The sequence below is a fragment of the Cercospora kikuchii genome (genome assembly GCF_019650295.1).
Source record: "Cercospora kikuchii DNA, contig_00007, whole genome shotgun sequence".
NCBI lineage: Eukaryota > Fungi > Ascomycota > Dothideomycetes > Mycosphaerellales > Mycosphaerellaceae > Cercospora > Cercospora kikuchii.
The window spans coordinates 1,446,215-1,468,356 of record NW_025408588.1 but is presented as its reverse complement, the minus strand read 5'-3'; the positions used below and the strand labels follow the sequence as shown (position 1 = coordinate 1,468,356).

The following is a 22,142-nucleotide window of genomic DNA, read 5'->3' as shown; positions in this document are numbered from 1 at the left end:
TCGCTAGCGAACCAGCGCGTGCAGCGACTAAGAATACACAAGCAGAGCGTGGATCTCCATCTTGTCGATCTTTCTGGCGCATCGATCCACTTCACGCACTTACCGGCGGCAGGTACTGTCCAACGGAGCGCTCCATCTATCGCGCGCAGTCTTGTTGACTGAGACGGGTTGGCTTAGTCCCCATGATGGCGCAAACATCGCAGCGTCCATCGCCCTTGGCTTGTCGGGGTACGTGCGTTGGATCATGAAGCAGCGAGTAGACTGCAGAGAATTCAAGGGGTCGAGAGCATTTGCTGACTGGTGAAGCATAGCCTGCCGCGAGAAGCATCTGAAATGCGACGCGATGACACCCGTCTGCTCTCGTTGTCGCGATCGAGGCCTGCATTGTAGCTATATAGCATCGCGGCGTGGATGTGGAGGGCGTGTCAAGAGACAAGTCGCGACGAGCCAGGCGCAAGGAGCAAACCAACCACAACGGCCACTCCCAGTCGCCGCTTCTTACACGACCCACACTCCGGAGACCAATAATGGACAAAGGATATCCAACATTTCGACAGACCTCTCACCGCCGCATTCCTGGACTGATCAAAGCCGCGACGGCAGTAGCTATACAGGGCAACAGGTACGTGGTTGATCTCTAAGTTTCCGTTCGCACTGCTGCGGACAAGATAAGTCATGCGCCAGGCCACGACTATCCGCAGCTTGAGAGAATGTCACTGATGTTGTGATGCTTTAGGTCTCCACTCCCGCATCGTCCACCTCGGGCACGCCGTCATCGCTCCGGTCGGAGGACGAACATTTGGTCAACTTATACTATGCCAACTTTCACCCAAGCCACCCCATGCTGGTACCACGAAGCCGCTTTCTCAATCAAGGCTACCCAGAATACCTCAAACTGGTCGTCAGGTTCATAGGCAGCCAATATGCGCCAAACATCTCAAGCGATACGATCCGCTCCACGGCTGCAGAGGCTCTTGCTGCCAACAGCAACGAGAAATCTCCTGAAATGGTCCAAGCGTCGTTGCTTTATTCCATGTCTCTACACGCACGATATGAACCTTTGGGCGCGATGGCTGCGATATCTAAGGCCGCAGATGTGGCGTTGGAGCTCGGTATGTATCAGGCTGAGTTTGCTTTCCAGCAAGGTCGTGGAGACACAGTGTATGAGGAAAGCCTGCGACGTACATGGTGGGAGCTGTTTGTTACAGATGGATACTTCGCCTCTCTCCATCGGCAAACGAGTTTCAAGAGCAATTCGGTCAACATCACCACTCTGCTCCCATGTGAGGCCGAGGTCTATGAACAATGCAGGATCCCTCAGCCACTCTCTCTGGAAAAGTACGATGATCGGCTATTCGGCGACGAGGATTGGCACTTTTCCTCGGCTTCATATCGCATCGACGCAATTCGCATACTGGCACGAGTGATAGCCGTATCGAGCGCGAACGAAGTGCACGCCGACAGCATTCAATCGATCGATAACGCCATGGCCAGCTGGAAATTTCACATACCAAACGACAAAGCTGGTATTGTACTGCGCAGCGGCGAGGTCGACCAGATGATGTTTCAAGCATTCTTGTTCGTCTATATTTCTAACATCTTCTTACACTTTCCTAGAAGCGAGTTACCGATAACCATGCCAGCATCAGCGGAAATTGCTTGCGCGCGTCGCCATATGGAGCAGGTTTCGCCTACATCCTCACAGCATGCGGCTAAGGCGCTTTCGGCTTCCAAGGAATTGACAAATCTGGCATCGCTTCCTGTCGAGAGATACTCACCTTTCTTCATTTGTGGACTAGTTTTCGCATGCGTCGTCCAGCTTTCCGCATGCTCGGCATATCCGAAAGCCACGACAGAACCGAATCGTGATCGAGTCGCTTTGATTATTGGCGTGCTGAAGTCGCTCAGTCGGAACTGGTCGATTGCGACATACGTCGGACAACAGCTCAAGAAGGCAGCGCATGAGATCTTCCACCCGCGTGCAGAGACCGCATCTGTACAGTCAGCATCATCATACGACAGCGCCATTGGCGACATGACTGGCTTCGCACCTGACATGTCCTGGTTCGATATGTTCTACAGCGACGGCATGCAAGGACTTGCAATGGGCCCCGGAGAGCTTGCTGGTCTTTGACGCGGATGGGACATTTCGGCGGTCCATGTCGACTATTGATACATTATACACCAACGCCACTCCGCGGGATGACACATGACTATTTTACAGATCAATGCTAAAGAGGAAAACTAATAAAGGAAAGGAGCTCTGCATGAACTTCGAGGGAATGCCGCCTCCAACTCCGATCCTGGGTATCATGAGAATCATGCAAATGATGCAAGGAAATATCGACCCGATTGCCATCCTGGGCAACCGAAGACTCAGGCTCCATCAAGTTCCTCCAGGTCCTCAAGGCCGCCTTCTGCAGCGTACCGAATCACCAGCTTCTTTCCGCTCTTCCCGATCGGCCGCTCCCGCTCATAGATTGGCGTCAACTGCGCCTTTCTCTCCGGCGGAGCATCGTTACTGGTGTAGATGCGGAAACTCTGGAGATCGCCGATCAACATGTTGTTCCGAGCGCGGAGCTCGAGCTCGGCCTTGGAAGCACCTGCGAAGATATGCTGGCCAATGACGAATGCGTACGTTCCACCAGGGAAGTGTAGCGCCGTTGCCTTGAGGTTGCCGATGGAAAAGGTCTGACCATCTGCGAGTCTGGTGTCTTCGTACTCGCTGCTCCATGGACTGCCATCTGCAGCCCGCATGCTGTATTTTCGCTTGTACATGCGATGTACAGCTGCCATTGTTTTGCCGATGGTGACTTTGGGTGCGTGGCCGGTGAATTGGAGAAGTTGTGCTCGGAGATACCAGGCTGAGGAAGGGTGCTCTCTCGATTCGTGGGTGTGGAGGATACGCTCGACGACATAGCGATTCTGGCGTATGACTGACAATACACGATCCGCAGCGATTGTGGAGATTGAAGTTGCTGATGGTGCGTTGTCTAGCTGAGGATCCACGATGATGGCTCTTCGCGATACTGGATCTGCCACGACGAATTGCCAAGTTTGCGACAGCTCCTCGAACAGAGAGTGGATGAGCGGTGGAGGCTCGGGTCGATTGTCGTCGTCGGAGGCCTCTGTCCAGAAGGTCGTGCCGGAGAACAGGGAGCTGGGGGACGACACCTCCGAATCCCTTCTCGGATCCATCTCGTCGCGTTCAGGTGATTCGGAGTTCCGGTGTTCTTTTAACGACGGCAGCAGAGTCGCGAATCGATTCGGATGCCTTCCAGCGGTTCTGCGCATGGCAGGCAGATGAGGAGACGCACACTCTTCATGACGTTCCTTTGTTCGCATCCTGTGTGGTCCGGTTCTTCGTCGGCATCAGGGTTGTAGATGTTCGGAGCCCAGGCTTGATTCAATTGGCGATGTGCAGATCCATGACCACCCACGCCTGGACGGAGGCAAGTCTAGTCTTGCTGCGCAGCAAGGGTGGCAGTGTCCAGGTGTCGTGAGATGTGCGAGGCGGGTTCCTGCAGAACTTGTGAAATGGGCGGGCTTGTGTCACCTTCATGCGGTGGAAATCTGGAGGATCTGTCAAAGGATTTTGGTTTGTCTTTTTCGCTTACCCTGCTACGGGATGTATTTCATCCTCAGACACATGCTGTGCGTGGCCGCAAAACCCTACGGAATGTTGTTGCCCGCAGGCAGAATCCTGATTTCCGGACTTTGAGGTGAGGTTAGCGGCTGCTAAACAGGGGATGGCTTCGGACTAAGTTACGAGCTCGAACATGCTAAAAGTTTGGCGACCGCGTGTGTAATCTTAGACGCATGGTCGACACGCAGATCAGGGTGAAGCTATGGACGCCTTTTACGTAGGAACAAAGCCTTGAACATGTTCGCGTTGTTGGCATTGGGAAGGAGCCGTCGCATCACGAGCCTTTGAGTGCGATCGCTTTTGGCGTGCAGTGCCAACCAAGACGCATAATCTCGCTACCAGTGAGCGGGGTGCGATAGGAGGATTGATCAGCATAAATGGCGATAGAAGTCTGGCAGTTCACGCGATCTGCCACGCGTAGTAGCTGCATACATCGGTGTTTGCTGTTTGATTAATGGTCGCGGCAGGGTAAGACATGGCTGCAGAGTGCTCGCCGTGGTGGCATGAGTGGCGCGGGGATATAAGACACCTCCAGCTTCAAACTCGCTCTACGATCGGAGTTTCGTGCACGAGCAGATTGCGGGCTCCTGTGCCACGCATCGCAGAACGGAGTTGAATGCGAGAAAGCATCACGCTTGCTGAAGTCGCATAGACTTTGTGCAACAATTGCTGGTGGCCTGTGGCGTATCTCAATGGCGCGGCACGAAGAAAACGCCATGCCTTCAGATCATCACCGTGATCAGATCGGCCAAGAGCGCAACTCCACTTTGCTGTTGAACGAGGAATGAAGTCCGAGCGGTCTGGCTCGTGCTACGCTCCGAAGTGATACTTTGTGCTCGTGTTCCGATATCCTTTTCGCGGATGATGACGCATTGTTCGTCTCGAGGCCGAATGATAGCTCGGATCCCTGCTTTGCTCTTGCGATGAAGAGTATGAGGACTGAATAAAGAAGGTGTGCGCGCGGTGTCTAGTCCGTAGCGTAGCGGTCGTATATGTAGCCGCATGGTTCCAAGCTGTAAAGAAAGTTCGTACCTGCACTGCTGATACACTCACCGTCTGTTCGTGCACTGCTGGACTGTCGCGATGCGATACTCAATATGCTGGCCTTGCAGTCTCGACCCTCGTTCGTGCATGGGATGAAAGACAAGATGCTGGAGGTGGCATGCATCAGGTCTCTCGAGCTGGGAAGAGCTCGTTTATACAGTGCCTCACATGCATACACGGAACACATGGGTATAAGCTCAGAAATGAGCAGGGCATTTGTTGGTTAATGTCGCTCAATATCGACCCAATTAACAGACGCTATAGGGCTTCTCGGAGTCGTCCTGCCAATTAGAGTCCGGCGATTGGAGCAAAAGCGCACTGAATCGGCTGCCCAAAAGGAAGCAAATGCCTAGAAATCAATATATTCCTTGCTAACCGTTCCCCGTCTGCATGTGAGGCACTGTACTATCCTTCGCGGTGGTCGGTAAGCAGGCGCAGTAGACGAGCCCTAAGGGCCGAGTTGTAACCAACCTTTGCCGACAGCTTTCGCTCGGGCGATCCAGGCCCGGAGATCAGCTATAGCAATTCGGCTATCATTCTTCAAGCGCTCCAGCTTGAGAGTAGCTGTCGCACCGGAAATGCCAGAAGTGAGCTTGCGCAACGCTACTGGCTGAGCGGGATTCTGCTTCCAAGTGTCACATGCAGTTGGTGTCGTCGCAAATGCTGCACACCGTGCGAGGAGCGGCGGTCGCACGAATGCGATAGAGCAATCTTTCGTAGGTTTCTGGCCTGTTGATGGGAAAAACATGCTGATGGTGGTGCAAAAGTCGCAAGTTGAGCGAAAGCGGAACAAGGGAAGCAGGCGCGGTGAACTCGGCAGCCAAGACCGATATGAGACGCTATCGGCCATATTCGACTCCACATACGCTATTCACAATCGAGCAAAGAAACCCGGCGAGAGATGGAGCGTGACACACGAAAGCGAGGCAGACAGCAAATGGAGTGGCGTTCAGCAGCAGAATTTGATGAAGGCCTGGCCGTCCGTCGCGTCTGTCGTGTCTATCGTGCTTGTCAGAAGATCTGGTGGTGGAGCAGAAGCTTCGAGTAAAGTAGTGGTCCCTGCCATACCGTGAGACGCGTTATCTTGCAGATACCTGATCCTCTCAACTTGCCACTGTTGTCTGCTACTGTTCCTCCTCTACAAGCACGCCTTCAACAGGTCTTGTACAGTGTCCCTCCCTGCATTCAAGGTTGGAAGTCCCATGTCTCTGCTCCAGCGTGTCACATCGATAGACGGCATTGACTATGAGCCCCATGCGCCGCCCAGCAAAGACCTGAGGTATGGTTCTGTCAAATCTGTGCGACGAGTGGTCTCCTACGATGTCCTGCATGAACCGGAGACAGAATCTTACCCAGCACATCCTCAGGGTGCTGTGACTGCCTACAAAGTCTCTACGGCACAACGACTTGGTGAGTGTTACCTCTCAACTTCGCGGGAGCGAATGCTGACTCAATGACAAAAGCTCAGGTCATCATCACAATTATTTCTTGTTGGCTTGCATCCGGCATTGTATTTGGATTCGCGGCTTTGAAGCCCATTCTTGTTGATCAAGGTGTATATCGCGAGTTCTGTTCGGAGAAGGAGCTCAAAGAGGGTGTCGAGGTTTGCTATGAGCAGGATTTGAGGTAGGCTGCCAATCGACGTGCCATCGCACATTTTACTGACTTTTTCCTAGGCTCAACACATTCTTCGCAATTGCGAGTACTACATGTAATGTATCAGCACTTATTGTCGGCACGATTCTCGACAGGTACGGTCCTCGAGTAGCCGGTATCATTGGAAGCTTGAGCCTCGCTGTAGGCAGTTTGTTGATGGCACTTGCGTTTGCCATTTCCGAGTTCGATGGCTACATTGCCGGCAACATTTTCCTCAGTCTTGGTGGCACCTTCATCTTCGTCCCATCATTTCAAGTCGCTAACGCTTTTCCGAAATGGTCTGGCACGATTGTAGCAATGGTGACGGGCGCTTTTGATGCATCAGTAAGCGTGACTGTCTCTGTTCTTTGTGTTAGCGACTAACGCGATACTTTACAGGCTGCAGTCTTCCTCTTCTTTCGTTTGGCGTACGAGTCGAGCGAAGGTAAATTTGGCCCGGAAAAGTTTTTCTTTGGCTTCCTGCTTGTGCCAGCATTCATCCTCGTCGCTCAACTGACTGTAATGAATGCCGACGGCTACAAGACTTTGCCCGAGCTGGAGCGCAAGATCGAAAAGGCGCAAGATGTCACTCGCGATGTGAGTTGACTCCATTTTCTTAACGGCTCTGGAGAATAGTGCTGACATTGGGACAGGTCCACGACTCGGACGACGAATTCAGCGATGGCGAAGTTTCTCGGCTCCGTGCACAGCGACGCGAGCATCGTGAGTCCAACTTGCAGAAGCTCGAAGATCTGATCGGTGATGCACAAGAGCGTCAACTTCGAGACGAGAAGCAGGGAGAGCACCTTGTGGCTAGTGGCGTTTGGGGAGCTTTGCACGGGAAATCGGCCAAAGAGCAGATGCTCTCTCCTTGGTTCATCTTGATCACTCTCCTCACCGTTCTTCAAATGCTCAGGATGAACTTCTTCATCGCAACAATCAGGTCGCAATACGAATACATGCTCGGGTCGGAAAAGCTGGCGAGAACAGTCAACTCGTTCTTCGATATTGCTCTTCCAATCGGTGGCGTGGCGGCGACTCCGTTTATTGGCTTCCTGCTTGACAACACATCTACCGCTGTGATGTTGGCGGCTCTTGTGGTTCTGATCACAGCAGTTGGCATCTTGGGCTCGCTGCCGTTTCTGTGGGCTGCTTACGGCAATGTCATCTTGTTCGTTCTGCTGAGGCCGCTGTATTATTCTGCCATGTCGTAAGTCAAACTTCGGGTCCGACTGCTTCCAATCAGCGCAGCTAACATCGCATTAGTGATTACGCCGCCAAAGTGTTCGGCTTCGCTACATTTGGGCGAGTGTATGGAACCATCATTTGCTTCAGTGGATTGATCAATCTCAGCCAGCCACTGATCGATGCCGCGAATCATGAAGTCTTTCACGACAACCCAATCCCCATCAACGTGATTCTTGCTTCTCTCGGATTGGTCTTTGGTGTAATGCTGGTGGCATATGTCTGGACGCAGGGGCGTAAAGTTGAGATCCAGGATCACAAAGTGGACGAAACCACTCGCTTGTTGCCAGAGACGATCGAGGAGGAAGTGTAACGATGTTCGTAACACAGTGACGGCATGTAAATCACAGGAAAGAATCTAATAGAGAGTGTAAAGCGAAATAGCAAGAGTGTGGTTGAATTACACTTCTAGTGCAAGAGCAGCCCATCACGCAATTCGTGTTCACTGACAACCAATGCCTGGCCGGCCGGTCGTTCGGCTTGTCGTTCCGCAAACCTAGCATCACGTGCAGCCGAATTTAGACCACGATCAAGCAAGTTGCCAAGCCCAAACTCACGACTTGCATCAGTTGCATCTGTATCTACTTGACTCCTACTATAACCAACAACTGCGAGAACATGCAGCGGCACCTCAATCCATTATCTTCGCCTTTCCACGCGCTGGTGGCTGACCCGTGGTCCTCCCGTCGGCGCCGAAAATCCTTCAGCTCCTTCGCCCTTTAAGAAGTTCTAAGTGTGTCGAAGGATTCTGCAGGTCCCACATCCTGCTTGCACATTCCACAGTCGATTGGTTACATATTGCTCAGCCGCACGTCGCACCATGCCGCTTTTATTAGGAAGACAGCAACAGCCCTGTCGTTGTTGTGCCCGATAAAGGGTTTGTAAGTATGGCGGTGGTCGCTACAGTGTAAGACGGATGAATTTGATGTGTCCACTTGATTTCTGCTGTCTTTCATGCTCTCACACAGTCTTGTCCTGCGGTCTGCTCTATTGATGTTGCAATCTTGAAGTTCTCACAGGGCAGCACGCCGAGATGAAGTACTCTCTACTTGCCCTCGTGGCCGCAACGGTTGGCGAAGGGCGCGTGTATATCCGACAAGGTTTGTTCGCGCAGAAGTCTCCATCTCGATGATACTGATGAGCCTTTGTAGACCTGTTGAATGCCACAAGCGTAGCGAGTACTACTACTACTACTAGTAGCAGACCTGCCACCGCAGCGAGTCTAAGCCTGCCTTCAGCGACGAAAGCTACAAACACGACAACCAGCATCCGCTCGACGACAACGGCCCCTCCGAAGAGCAAATCAGAGACGTGCTGTTACATATATCCCCATGGGGTTGGCATCAATACATGGTGGACCTCGAGCGTGGATCTCACAGTCGCAACTGTAATCACAACATGGTTGCAGTACAATAACACACTCGTCCCTGGCAACTCAACAACGAAAACAGTGATCAGCGCTACAGAGTTCTATGGCGCACATCAAATGCAATCATTGGAATACACCCTTTCTCCAATAAGCGCGACAGCAACGACCACGGACTGGTTCTGCGGAGGATTCTCGAATGCGACATGCACATCAACGGTCCCGACCACGATCACAAAATTCGACTACTCAACGATATATTACAACACCACTGATATCCTCTCCGGTGTACCGAATACTTTGTTGCCAGCAAATGCAGTTCTCTACGGCAAGACCTCGATCGATGTCACGACTGTCACGAGTTTTCCGGATCAATCGCTTACGATCCACGCTCCCACTCCGTACTTTCTCTTCTCCGCCATCAATCTTCACACAAGCAAAGAATGCATGGCCACTTACGAGACTACTGATTACACCTCTTACTCAGTGATCACACCCAGTGGCGGATTTGCAACCCAGGTGTCAAGCGTCTATCCTACCGCAACCATCACTGGCTTCAATGGTGCATGGCCTGTTATCCCGGGCTCATCCGGAGATGTCTACATCAACACAACCTTTGCGAAATCTTTCCCGGATGGAGATTATAGCAACTTCAACTTCACTGACTGGGCAGAAGGCGTGGTGTTTGGGGTTTTGCCTGGGCCAGTCGATGCGTACATGTTTCGACTGCCAGAGGATTTTCCAGAATTTCTTGCTGGAATACCGAAGATCAAGAGCGAATTCCCGGACATTGCTTCGTGCACAAACTTTGGTGGAGACGGCGAGCCGACTGTGCATGTTCCTGTCAATCAGCTCACAGATACCAGTCATGTTACGATGACCATGAACGGAGCGCTGAAGCCCTCGGCCGGATCCCCTAAGCCTGAGCCGGACATCCAAACCACGACTGATAAAGCGCCGAACCCAGTGACTCAAATTCCAGTAATCGAGACGACAGCAGACGAGCTGGACACTCCTGGGCCTACTGAAACCCCGGTCGTCGCGAAGCCTGGCACCACGCTCGACGGGCCCCAGACTACCATTGTCGCAGCGCCTACCGTCATCATCGCGAAGCCTGGGGATGAGTTGGCGACACCGACACGAGTGACAGCAAGTCCAAAGGCGCCTCAGCTTGGAAGGCCCGGCACGGCCTTGGACACACCAAATGCGCCTGCTCAACAGCCAACGACACAGAACATCGGCGACATTATTGCCAGTGTGATTGGAATGAACCCTCCTGAGGAAGCCAACAAGCCAGATGTGGTCACAGAAGGCAACCCAGTCTTCACATACGTTCCTGTGCCTCAACCAAAAATCACGTTGGACGGCACCGTGATCACCGGAGATAGTAGCACAAAGTTCATCGTCGGTGATCAAACTCTTGCGCCAGGTTCTGTTGTGACTGAAGGTGGTAACACGATCGAACTTCCTTCGCAGGCTACAGTAATAATCGTCAACGGAAACCCTACGCCGATTGCACAACCCCAAGCACCCGCGAATGTGCCAGCGCCAGAGTGGACGTTTGGACCAAATACGATTACTGCCAACGCTGCCAATGAGTTTGTGATCGCTTCTCAGACCATCAGTCCAGGTGGCGAAGCCGTCACGGTAGCAGGAACGACCTTGAGCCTGGCCACGGGTGCTTCTGCAATCGTGGTGAATGGACAGACCTCAGAGCTCGTAGTCCCCCTCGGGGCGCCGATAACCTTTGGCGGCGCAGTTGCAACTCCTGTTGCAGGTGTCGCGTACGATCTCCCTGGTGGCGAGACGTTGAGTGAAGGTGGGCCTGGCGTGGTTCTTGCTGGAACCACGTATTCCCTCGCAGATGGCGGAAGCTCTGTTGTAGTGAACGGCGTCGCATCACCTTTGCCTACTGCCGGCGGCGTAGCTGTGGGAAGTGTGATGGAGTTGATCTTGCCTGGTACGACGCTTCTGCCTGGATCGGAAGTTGTGGTCTCTGGAACAACGTACTCTCTCCCTGCGACCGGAGGAGGCATCTACATCAGCGGACAATCTTCGTCCTTGCAGAATGCGCAGCCAGGCTCTCCAATCACGATGCCAAATGGCGTTGTTGCTACGCCGACTCTGGCCACGAACATCGTTATCGGCTCAATGACTCTTCTGCCCGGAGGGCCAGCGGTCACAATATCCGGGACGACATTTTCGATCAGCGGTGCTGAGATCATAGTCGCTGCATCTGGTAGTACGGTGACAGCAGATCTCGTGACGTCGGAATCGTCGACCACAGAGACAGCTTCGAGAACAAGTTCGCGGGCCTCTTCATCGACAGCGCAGCCCTCGGAGAGCAACACAGCGCCAGAAACGGAAAGCGCACCGGAGCCCTCGAGTACAGGCGGTGGCGCGAAGACGAGTGCGCAAAAACATACGAGCGTGATCGCACTAATCGTGGCCCTAGCGTTCTGCTTGTTGTAGGCGAGCGGCGAAATTTGGCGAATGAAGAAAAGTTGTAATGCATTGAACGAGTGAATAGACCAGATATGAATTCTCATGTATGATGAATATGTAGACTTACCTGTAGTCCTCATTAGCACTGTTCCGTCTCCGCGATGAACGATGAAATGAAGTGCTCGAGTAGTGATCAGACTTTGCCTATGGTCCGCAAGCCCAACCAGAATCTTGGAAAATGTGTTGAAGCGGTTGGGCGAGATTTGGTTTACCAGATGAAAGCTCTTCATGAGGTGTCATCACAGCATGAGTGGAAAATTCTTGTTCAAGAGCTTACCGTGGCGACCCATCCTGTGCGATATGTTCTTTCAGACGAAATCGCAAATGGTAACACGTCTAGGACATCTCGTATACATGTACGCATGCGCAGGATGTGGCAACATCTTAGCGTCCAAGGAAGGGATCAGGCGCATGCGAAGTTTACGCCTGCTCCAGGCGAGACCGTGGTATTAGGAGTCGCGCAGACATTGGCTTGACACAATTGAGTAAGACTTGTGGCAGATCAAATGGTATGTTCCATCCTTTAGGTCGACAGCCAATCATGGGAGCCATCTCTTGCGAGATTACCCTCCAACAGCCGGTTTTGAAGGTGGTGTCACTCTCGACCACATTCGGAATCGTCCAACCGCACGTATGGTAACCGAAGTTGCGGGAAAGCCGAAGATTTGAGTAAATGGTCTTGGTATGGAAAAGAAGAGGAGAAGGCGAGGTCAAAGTCAAAGATTTCATCAGCCGGCTTGCCAAGGCGCGACGGGTAAACTGCGGGCCCGCCCTCTTTGCAGGACCTACCACTTCTTCGACTTTGCGGCAGCTTGAGGTACCTTTATACCATCAAACACGCAATCGCTGCCGCTACACCACACTCTTATTTGCTGTATCACCATCATATCCTCTTTCAGCGCCGCTTCTTACCATAGCCCTACAACGCATTCACGAACTTTCGCTTGCGACGAGACGATTTCCAGTGCCACGACCCCCAATCCTCCCCACCCACCGCACGCATATACGCATCGGAAGTCCGCATCGTCTGTCCCGCCTCGCGCTTCCACCACGCTCGCAGACACGGCAGCCCATTCTTGTGCGACCGGCTCCTCTTCCTGCTCCGCCCCGAGGCCTCAATGGCCAACAAGGACACCAACGACAGCCCATCCAACCTCTGGGCTCGCCGATCGAAGTAAGTCTGCCGCAGCCCACGTCATGCGACAACCGCTTCACAACGTCTCATTCTCCCTCCATTGTCACCACGCGACTTCACCCTGTCAATGACACTTGTCGTCCCGCGCCGCTTCTACCCAGACCACATCCCGCGCTCCTGCTGACCATGCACGCGACCAATAGTAGCAGCAAAGTCAACCTTTCCACCACCAGGAGCGACCGCGCAGACAGCCACGCCTCACCTTCGATTAAGCGCGGATTCAGCTCGTCTGGCAAGAGTCCGTTTGGTTCCTTGAGCGGCATCAGCACATCTGGCGTCTCGTCTCCGACAGGCACAGGAGCATCATCTGCATTCGGCCTGGGCAGTGGTGCCTTTGCCAGTTTTGGAGGTGGTAAGACACCCAAAACTCCCGGTGGCACACTCGATCCGACAAAGGCCGCTTCCACGAGGCAGGACTCAGGTGACGAGGCGAAAGAGATATCTCGGCGTCCTGCTCCGACGTTGAAGAAGTCGCTGGGCACATTATCCGCAGCCGAACCGCAAAATGCTGCGGGAGCCGATCTTTCGGAGTCGGGTGCGGAACACCCCATCAAATATGCATGGGTAGTATACTACAGGCCTCCAACCTCGAAAAATTCAGACTACGAGAAGTCTATTCGACCTATGTTCAGGATGGATACGATAGAGAGTTTTTGGAAGGTGTACACACACCTCAAGCGCCCATCGCAACTCCCGCCCGTTTCCGATTACCACTTGTTCCGTGAAGGTATAAGGCCAGTATGGGAGGATGACGAGAACAAGCAAGGCGGGAAGTTCACAATGCGCTTGAAAAAGGGCGTGGCAGATCGACTTTGGGAGCGCCTTGTCATGACAATGGTCGGCGATCAATTCAACGAGGCCAGTGACGAGGTCTGCGGAGCCGTCGTGAGCGTTCGACAAACGGAGGACGTTATCTCGATATGGACCAAGAACAATGGCGGCAGGAACGTCAAGATCCGGGAGACGATCAAGCGGGAATTGGAGCTGCCAATGGATACGAATATACTCTTCCGGTCACACGACGACTCAATACAATCTAGGGTTGAGGTTGATAAGGCTAGGGCAGAGAAAACTGGTGGGCGACGCAACACGAACGACAGGCTCGAATTCTAGAAGTCTCCGAGCCTGCCAAACTTATCCCCTTGCCTTGCCAGATTTCCTTGCGCGAGGTCACCTGGGCGCAGCGTCACGAGGTTTCTGGCTCGAGGCATGAGCGTCCTTCACTAGACCTCTGCTCCTTGGGTTTGTGGCACCTGGTCGCCTGTTATGACGCTCCTTACACATTACTAGAGAACGCAGAGTTGGGATGGCAGCAAACGACATCTCTGATGACGGACGATCTGGCTACATCGACAACGATTGCAGCGGCTCGGTTTATTGGAAGTCGAAGCGTTTCTGAGATACGCATCACGGTTTGTCGAGCGTATGGAGTTGTGCGAAAACACCATTGTTGTACAATATGGATGGGCAGACTATTGAATTATGCGCGCTGCATTTTTAGCGGACTTGAGTCAGCAAGCCATAGAGCGCTGCTCACTGCTGTAGTACATGTACTATCAGGCGTCTGGCTTGGACCAGATACATGGCAAACCCATGACATCTAACAGAATTCCGTTGCGCCGAAGTCACTGACAATGAGTAGACGATAGACCAGACGGTGTCGGCCAAGACAATAGCAGTAAATTGCAATCATGCAATGAAACATTTAATACCGCAGCGCTAACCAAAATACAGACGTTGACATATCACATTCCTCATTATGCATCATCATTTCGTCCCATCTACGATCCCACACCAATTACAAACCCGCAAGAGCGACAGCAGCCACACCAACAGGCACCAAAACCTTATACACCTCCTTCACCTTCCCCACAGCCATCGATCCCGCATCATTCGACTCTGGATTAGCCTGAGCACCAGCACCACCATTTCCAGTTGGCCTCGCAGCACAAGTCTCAGCTCCGGCATTATCTCTTCCAGCGGTAAGAGAGAACGTCGCAACAGGAGGGAAACTCTCGGTCATATAGGTCGAAGTCGTGGATCGAATTTGGCTTGTACTTCCGCCGACAGCGATCCAGGCCGATTCGAAACAGGTTGCGGCTGCGCTGGGGGCTGTAGTTGGACCATTGAAGTTGCAGGTTTGAGTTACGGTGCCTGAGCCGCCGTTTTGGCGGGTTGTGTAGAGGGCTTGGTAGCCTGTGGGGTTGGCTGTTACGGTGATCTAGGAGGACGGAACGTTAGAATGGAACCGCTTGAGGGATGGTATGGGGTAGAAGAACCGAGAGACTGGTCAAGAGTGAGCAGAGGGAGTTTGGTGCGCTTGTCCTTGCGCAGCCTAGCACGAATGTTGTGTCGTCTGAGTCTGCGCAGAGGAGCGAGGCATCGAAGCCGGTTAGAGCTCGATTCTCGTCGAGGACGTAGAGACCTGTCACTTGGGGTGGAGCGGTTTTTGAGCTCTTGGAAGATGATGTCTTCCTGCTGGATGTTTGTGTCGGAGCTGTGGTTGGGTCGGAATCTGCTCCTGTCCTTCTTCTTGTTGTCCTCAGTGGGTCCGGGGCGGCGAAGACCTGAGTTGCTGCAAGGGCGGCGAGGGTGAGAGTAGTGGTGAACTTCATTTTGTAAGTTCTTGCTTGGAAGTATCCGTTTGTTCGATCTTGATCTCTTTCTTCTCGTTGTAAAGTGTCTGGACGGTGCTAAATTTGTGAACGAAAAAGCCAGCATCACTCACCGCGACATCGTTCTATTATACCTTGCTCAACTATACAGGATTCATTGATCTTCACCAGGCTGTGATCGATCAACACCAGGCTGTGTCGCTGTTCAATGGCACGGATCTCTTAAAGTGACGTCGGTCTACATACAGCTCAGGAACAAACTCTATCCACTTGCCACGACATAGTTCTAGCCGGATCAGCTCCTTTTGGCGAATCCTTCAGAATCTCGAAGTCGTTGATTGGATGGTATGAAGCCAACACTCCATACCACATGCTTCTCCGATAGCCAAGAGATCGACACTGTCAATGCTGCTGTTGGTATAGCATCACATACTTCCTTTTCCTCGTGACACGCGTGATTGGTACAATATGGAATACGAACCCCAGAAATGGTACATGACAAGTGCCAAGAGTTTGTTTGCAGGTTCACTACAACAATTTAAGTGAACTTAGGGCTCTCTACATTAGCGTCTCAGGCTCTGGTAGAACAAGACGACACGAGTGGACGACAATTGCCCAAACTTCTGATCGGTCACTCTGGAAAATCTTGTCCGAGCCGAGTTTGGATTCAGTCAGGAGCACAAGACTGGGTCAATCTGTCTCCATTGTTGGCAATTGCAATATCGCTGGTATCGTAGTATTCGTCTGAACAAGCTTCGTTTCTGTCGATCAAGTCAAGAGTAGACAAGCACTGCGTCACAGCTGTCAATGGCATGGCGCAGTCAACTTCACCTCCACAGACGCCACACGATCGGCAGGCTCAGCCCAAGTCTGGCCACAGGGCCTCTTCACTGAGCTACTCACCTGGACAACATCAGTGCTATAATTACTGCAAAACTCGTGGCGCGTTGTTGTTTTGTTGAAATGAGTTCTAAGATGGTCAGTGAAACTTCTTCTCCCAACCTCTCTTGCACATCATCGCAGGCACAGGGCGCCGAAGGGAGGAATGCATTTATTGCTCTGTTCTGCCGAATGCGCTGTCTTAGGGTATTATAATGAATGCTGTTTACTCTCGCTCACTCTCGCTCGCTGTCATCGTCATCGTCATCATCATCTGAATCCACATCACCTGGCACCGCTTGTGGCTTCTTCTTAGTGTAATCCTGGGCATGAGCACTTCTCATAGTGCTACCCATCCTGTGCAATGCATGTGTGATAGGTGATCCTGTGGGCGCCTCCTCCGCACTGGCTCCTGCGCCTCGCCTGAAACGCAGCGTACCACTATTAGCTGTTTGCTGGCGCTCAAGATCAACGTCGCGACCAGAAGCACTTTTAGTACTGTAATTCGAAGGCTTCTTTGGCGAGGAGCCATCCAAGTCAAGTTTACTGATCTCAGAAGTAGGAACGCGATTTCGTCGATCGCTCTCAGGCATGGTCGGATATGGTGTTTTGCCAGGTTTCGGTTTGACATTGGGACTTCCAAACCTAGCTGAAGATGATTGTTGTTTGCCTGAAGGAGAGTCGGGCACCAAATTGCCAGTGATTGATGTAGGATCGAGCTGCGATGTGCTAGCGGCCCTTTCTTCATCAGAACCCTGCTCGCTGGATCCATGCACCAGGCAGGCTGTAGAACCACCCACTGGCACTTTGTACGGAAGTGGAACGTCTCTGCTTGCCTTGGCGTTCTCGACGTTGGTGCAATGCTCGTTCTCCACGCGGAAAAGTGTCCACATGCCCCTGCGAAGAACCTCTGACAAGCTGACTAAGAAGGATACGATAGAAGAATGTTGTGTGTCCGAGGTGTATATGGCGTAGAAGATCCAATTGAAACGCAGGATAGGATCGAGCACCATAGCAACGTAGTACATCCAGATGTGCTTTCGGAACGCCAGAGTGGGCCTCAAGAATCTGTGCTTCGCATAAATATCTCCCAGACTCCAATCCATGAACAAATCCCAAATGCTGGTAGCAACTCCGTTGAATATGGCGAAGACTATGAAGATAGCCTTCATCTTCAGGCTTTGGTCGATGCGATAAAGCGACAGAGTCATGTACTGCGATATCGTGAAAATGTATTTGAGACAATTGGCCATGTGGGGAAATAAAGCTCGAGTGTCGTAGTATCGGCGAATGCACTGGCATGCACGCCAGATCCCGGGAAGACATGTCAAGAAGCCTAGCAGCCGACTGTGACCACTATTGCAGAAAGCTGGCGTGTTCCAATTGCCACCCGCGAAGAGGCAGAAGAAGACTTCAATGTTGCCGATCGAATATGTCAGAGAGCAGAGCATATCTCCGGTGAAGAAATCTCGGAACTCCACGGGATAAAGGCCGGCGAATAATAGTCTCCATATGGTATATATAAACCATCCTCTGGCCTTGTGGTAAAACGTTGGAGCGGGTAGAAAGAAGGATGCCACAGCCAATCCCACTAGGACGACGATCCAGTATATGAACATGGTATTGCCGCCAGCTTGGACATCGAAGTTGAGCCACATGATGACCCCGAGGAGAAAGTACAGGAATGCCGGAATTTCGAGGAGCTGTAGCCAATTGAGTGCTCGTCGATTGTCCAATTCGAAGATGAACTGATAATTAACCCGGTACTTGTTGAATAAGCCAGCACAGCCGCAAAAGAGCAATGCGAGCAGGACCATCATGAAATAGCCGGCGTACAGTTGAAGAAGATATGAGGTATATGTGGCTTTGGCCACCTCCGCGGTGAAAAGCAGTTCCACGCCCTTGACAAGACCGAGTACTCCAAAGACCGAGCCGGCTGCTAGCATGGCTGAGCTACGCGCGACGGCTCCAGGAAAATCACCATCGTGGGCCATCTTGGTGCGGAGCTTGCTCACGGCCACTTTGCGATTGCCTTTCTCGAAGTATCGCGCGTAAAGGTCCTCAACCGAGGCCATGAGCTGTTCCGGAACCTCAGAAGTGACGAAGTGAGACGTGGCCACTTTCTCGTCAAGATACTGCAGCGGCGGCTTCGCTTTAACACATTTATCGTACTTCTTGTTGATCTTGCGGAAGGCCGTGCGGTTAAGGAGAGCATACGACTTAAGGAGCTCCAGTCCCCTATAGAACTCTGCCATCGCTTGCTTCATCTTGCGCTTTGCGACACGATATGGCACGTCTTGAGGGGCTCTTTTCGCATAGTCCTTCTGGTTCGGATCTGGTAGCCAATGTGCCTTGGATATTTCTGGAGAGCCGAGAGCACCCATGGACCGAGATGTCTTGCCAATGTGACCCGGTCGCACCTTATCGAGATGCGTGGCAGCAAAATCAATGGACTTGACGAACGGTTTTGATATAATGTCACGTGTACGCTTTCGCTTTGCGCCATCCTGTTCTTTTGAGACACGCCCGTTTGCTTCGTCGGTGGAATTTGCGCGATCGCGCGAACGCTCTTCCTCGGCCTCCATGATCTCCTGCAAGCGATATTCGCGCATGATATGTAGCTGTTGTCGAAGCTGCTCGAGTCGCGACTTGGCTTCTTCTTCCTTGTCGTGGTAGAACTTTTCCACCTTCATCAGTTCTTTATCCAAGAAAAGGAAGAACTCGGCTCGGCGGAAGTCGACCTCGCGATAGGCCTCAAGAGCAACATCGTTGCCATCCTGTGCTTGCGATGAGTCTGCGCCGCTCGTGAAAACACGCTTCATGAATGGACGGCCGCCCGGCGTGGAAGTAGTTCGTTTGGCGAACATGTTGCGCAGACGCGGATTGGTTGAATCCGCATTGTCTAAGCTTTGGTCGTGAGGCGCACGAATCTCGTAGGCATTGCCAATATGTGCCATCTGTGTTGGAGGCGGGTGCAGCTCAGGCGAGTCTGGAAGCGGATGCGTCGCTGCTCTCTTTGCAGGCTGTACGACTCGTGGGGGCTGCTTCGGAAAACTAGGTGATGTTGGCGATGTTGGACTGAGAGTACCATCGTCCCCATCCTCGTCATCTTCATCTGCATCTTCATCCTCGTCATAGTCCTCGTAGTCTTCGTTCCCGTCACCGACAGCAGGTGGTGGTAGTTCAACTGATGGGGCTTGGCGCGAATTGAAGCGCGTCACCTCGTCGCTATGCGGAGGACTGCCGATGATGCTACCATAGCTAGTGAGTTGTGGCTGGCTCTGCTTGTCGTTCTGCGCATCCCCTTTCGGTCGGAGCGGACTACGCTCGTTTATGGGCCGTGGCTTCGAAGCAGTGCCATTGCCGGCGGCCTGGGAGAAGGTAGCTTCATTGGAGTCGCTGTAGGACCTGACATGGCCACGAAGACGCTGCGCATTACTTGGAGCGAGCGAACTCTGGCGCCTCCGTCGTAGAAGAGCGGCCACTGGAGCATCGGCAAGGGAGTTGCCAGGCGTGCTTTCCGTCTTCGTAGATCCTGGTACGCTGCGCACGGCTCTATTGACAGCTTTGAGCTTCTTCTTGGCTTCCTTGTAGTTCATGTACTCTTTCTGCACTTCATGTCAGCATTGTGTGCAAGAGCAGTATGATGCAAATCTTACCCGCCATTCGGCGATTGCCTGCTCGTCCAGTTCCTTTGCGAACTTCATCGTCGCTGCTGCAGCAGGAACTTCCCGCGTGAGTGTCGTCGTATACGCGCCTTCTGTAATCTGATGCGCGTGTCTGTAACATCAAGGTGAATTCTTATGGATGGCTTAGTTCTCAAGCTTGAGGTGCTGTGCTTTGTTCTAGAACTGCTCGGAAGTTTGATATGGTACCGTACACTCTACGCTCCCACGCACGTGGCATGGCGCGCTAGAGACGCGCCAAGATATCACGTGGCGTCACTTGTGCGTCAGCCCAGGCTATTCTCGCTTCCATCTTGAAAATAGCATTGAATATCAAGGCGCAAAGGCGTTGACTACTGCAGGCTTGAGACACATGATCGGAGGCGTCTTACTTCCTTCTATGCCCGCTACTGGATATCGACAAAATACATAAACTTCGCTGCCCAATCACACAACACAAATGTCGCAATGGCACACCCTGGACCACCTTCGACCCGGTCCACAGCTACGTGACGGAGGCATTCATTGGGCGATCACTGGGGCCACCACTGTCTTGGGTGTATGGAGGTTGCGACATCTCTGGAAGAAATGCTTGCGGAAGAGGTTCGTGAACCCGGCAAGGGACATAGATTTTCACTCTTGCGAAGACTCATGACAGGCTATGCCCCAAAGACTTTGACCCTATCCTCAAGTGGTGCATAAGTTCTCTCTTTCCTCCTCACCAGCTGCCCATTCTCTGGTGCTCCAAATACCAACTGAGACTTCAGTTTCCACGTACTCGGTAGTTCCCATTCCTTCTTTACAGCATCCTCGAACTCGTCCATGAAGTTGAAGTGTTGCAAATTACAACCCAGCCCCTCAAGCTCTAAAGCCGTCCAGGCAATGAACTGATGCATACCAGAGCTGTGATCTCCCCATTGTGGTACCAGGTTGCCAAACAGCGGATTCTTCGCTGCGAGAGCATCAAGCGCTTCTTGATCCTCCAGCCACAGAATAGTGCCGTAAGCCCCTGCGAAACCTCCGATCATCTTTCCTAGCATCTTCTCGTGCGCTTCGGGATGTGTGGATTTGGCGACACTGTCCGCGATGGACCAGAGTTTGTCGTGAGAGGCCTTCAGTAGGATCACGGCTCGCGCGGATTGCACATTGAATGATGAAGGAGCATGCTTGACTGCGAAGGACACGATCTCTTCGATGCGCGAATCGGGGATCGGGGAGGATTTAGTGAGGGTGTAGCAGGAGAGTCGCGTCTCGGCTGCGGCGAAGAGGGAGGCAGTGCTTGCTTGGGAAGAGGCCATTGTCTCGCCCAGGATTCCGTGTCTGCTGCTGGAGTCGAGCTTGAAGATTGAGAAGAAGCGTTTAGTACTGGAGCTGCGTGGAGCTCAGCAACTCTATAGCTATGGCGCAATTGCTGCCATGACGTTGCCTGTGAGGTCCATTGTCGAGGCCGAACCTAGCGTGAGAACTCCCTATACTTGGTATAGACCGTAGCAGTGTTGCACACAGCAATTGCATGCTGTGCTCGTCTGGTGCAAAGGGTAGGGAGGTAATCACATCGCAGAGTCCCCTGTCTTCGACCTCGGCATGGCGGGGTTGGCACAATGCTTGGGAGCAGAGCCAAAAGACACGTCCGGCCCTTTTCAACTCTTGCACCTCGAGCCTTCCATTCACGCGGACCTCGTTCTCGTCCGAATCCGATGGTATACCACCAGCAATGATCCACAATATGCTGGCAGCTGATCGCCAACAACACACCCTCACGACCCTATCCGTTTGAGCGAGTCTTGACACGATGGGCCTCAAGCTCTGTGGAGTTGAGAGACAGCATATCGAGGTGCAGTGACTATTTCTCCAGAACGGCTGGCTTCGAGACTTTGTCGGCGGACCATATCCTCACCTCTCCTGACGAGCAAATGGACTAGCAAGGCCTTCGGACGTTGAGATGGCCGACAGCACACCAAGGAGCGCGGAGCTGCCACATTCGGAAGGCCGACGTCGCAGCTGGGAGTGTCGACGCACCCACCAACCAATGACTGGGACCACATCTTATTGACGTCCGCCAGTTGCCATCGTGCGTAGCGTGGCGATGTCACGGCTCCACGCAGCTTTCCTAGTCCACGGGCACGGCACCGACGCAATTCAGCCTCCAAGCCCTCAGGCTCACGAGCAGTTTGTCAAAGTGATTGAGTGTCTGCGATCAATGCAAATGATGCTCCTGGCTGCTCGAAAGTCGCATTTCACAAGAGGACGAATCGTGTCCGCGCTCTGCACTCCCTTTCCCATCTCGGCGTCTACTCGGTGTAAATTTTGCTGCAACGCTGCCGAAGTGGGCGAGCCGATGCTACCA

At 52.7% G+C, this 22,142-nt stretch overlaps 8 protein-coding genes across 8 annotated transcripts; 4 read left to right on the top strand and 4 right to left on the bottom strand.

Annotated features, from left to right (window-relative positions):
* Positions 1-182: 182 nt before the first annotated feature.
* On the top strand, positions 183-2,134 carry CKM354_001067200 (uncharacterized protein; the record flags this gene model as incomplete). The annotated part of the gene is made up of 3 exons (XM_044806136.1): positions 183-228; positions 312-622; positions 737-2,134. 3 exons carry the CDS (start codon positions 183-185, stop codon positions 2,132-2,134), a joined length of 1,755 nt encoding a protein of 584 aa, XP_044662071.1.
* Positions 2,135-2,376: 242 nt separating this feature from the next.
* CKM354_001067100 (uncharacterized protein) lies at positions 2,377-3,345 on the bottom strand (the record flags this gene model as incomplete). The annotated part of the gene is made up of 1 exon (XM_044806135.1): positions 2,377-3,345. One exon carries the CDS (start codon positions 3,343-3,345, stop codon positions 2,377-2,379), a length of 969 nt encoding a protein of 322 aa, XP_044662070.1.
* A 2,547-nt stretch (positions 3,346-5,892) lies between these two features.
* On the top strand, positions 5,893-7,883 carry CKM354_001067000 (uncharacterized protein; the record flags this gene model as incomplete). Its single annotated transcript, XM_044806134.1, has 6 exons — positions 5,893-6,100; positions 6,154-6,316; positions 6,367-6,670; positions 6,725-6,922; positions 6,979-7,535; positions 7,592-7,883. The coding sequence occupies 6 exons, from the start codon at positions 5,893-5,895 to the stop codon at positions 7,881-7,883; spliced, it is 1,722 nt and encodes a 573-aa protein (XP_044662069.1).
* Positions 7,884-8,603: 720 nt separating this feature from the next.
* Positions 8,604-11,408, top strand: CKM354_001066900 (uncharacterized protein; the record flags this gene model as incomplete). Its single annotated transcript, XM_044806133.1, has 2 exons — positions 8,604-8,670; positions 8,722-11,408. 2 exons carry the CDS (start codon positions 8,604-8,606, stop codon positions 11,406-11,408), a joined length of 2,754 nt encoding a protein of 917 aa, XP_044662068.1.
* Positions 11,409-12,559: 1,151 nt separating this feature from the next.
* CKM354_001066800 (uncharacterized protein) lies at positions 12,560-13,749 on the top strand (the record flags this gene model as incomplete). Its single annotated transcript, XM_044806132.1, has 2 exons — positions 12,560-12,615; positions 12,780-13,749. The coding sequence occupies 2 exons, from the start codon at positions 12,560-12,562 to the stop codon at positions 13,747-13,749; spliced, it is 1,026 nt and encodes a 341-aa protein (XP_044662067.1).
* Positions 13,750-14,434: 685 nt separating this feature from the next.
* Positions 14,435-15,251, bottom strand: CKM354_001066700 (uncharacterized protein; the record flags this gene model as incomplete). The annotated part of the gene is made up of 2 exons (XM_044806131.1): positions 14,435-14,857; positions 14,916-15,251. The coding sequence occupies 2 exons, from the start codon at positions 15,249-15,251 to the stop codon at positions 14,435-14,437; spliced, it is 759 nt and encodes a 252-aa protein (XP_044662066.1).
* Positions 15,252-16,366: 1,115 nt separating this feature from the next.
* CKM354_001066600 (uncharacterized protein) lies at positions 16,367-19,837 on the bottom strand (the record flags this gene model as incomplete). The annotated part of the gene is made up of 2 exons (XM_044806130.1): positions 16,367-19,738; positions 19,790-19,837. The coding sequence occupies 2 exons, from the start codon at positions 19,835-19,837 to the stop codon at positions 16,367-16,369; spliced, it is 3,420 nt and encodes a 1,139-aa protein (XP_044662065.1).
* Positions 19,838-20,454: 617 nt separating this feature from the next.
* CKM354_001066500 (uncharacterized protein) lies at positions 20,455-21,093 on the bottom strand (the record flags this gene model as incomplete). The annotated part of the gene is made up of 1 exon (XM_044806129.1): positions 20,455-21,093. One exon carries the CDS (start codon positions 21,091-21,093, stop codon positions 20,455-20,457), a length of 639 nt encoding a protein of 212 aa, XP_044662064.1.
* Positions 21,094-22,142: the final 1,049 nt, after the last annotated feature.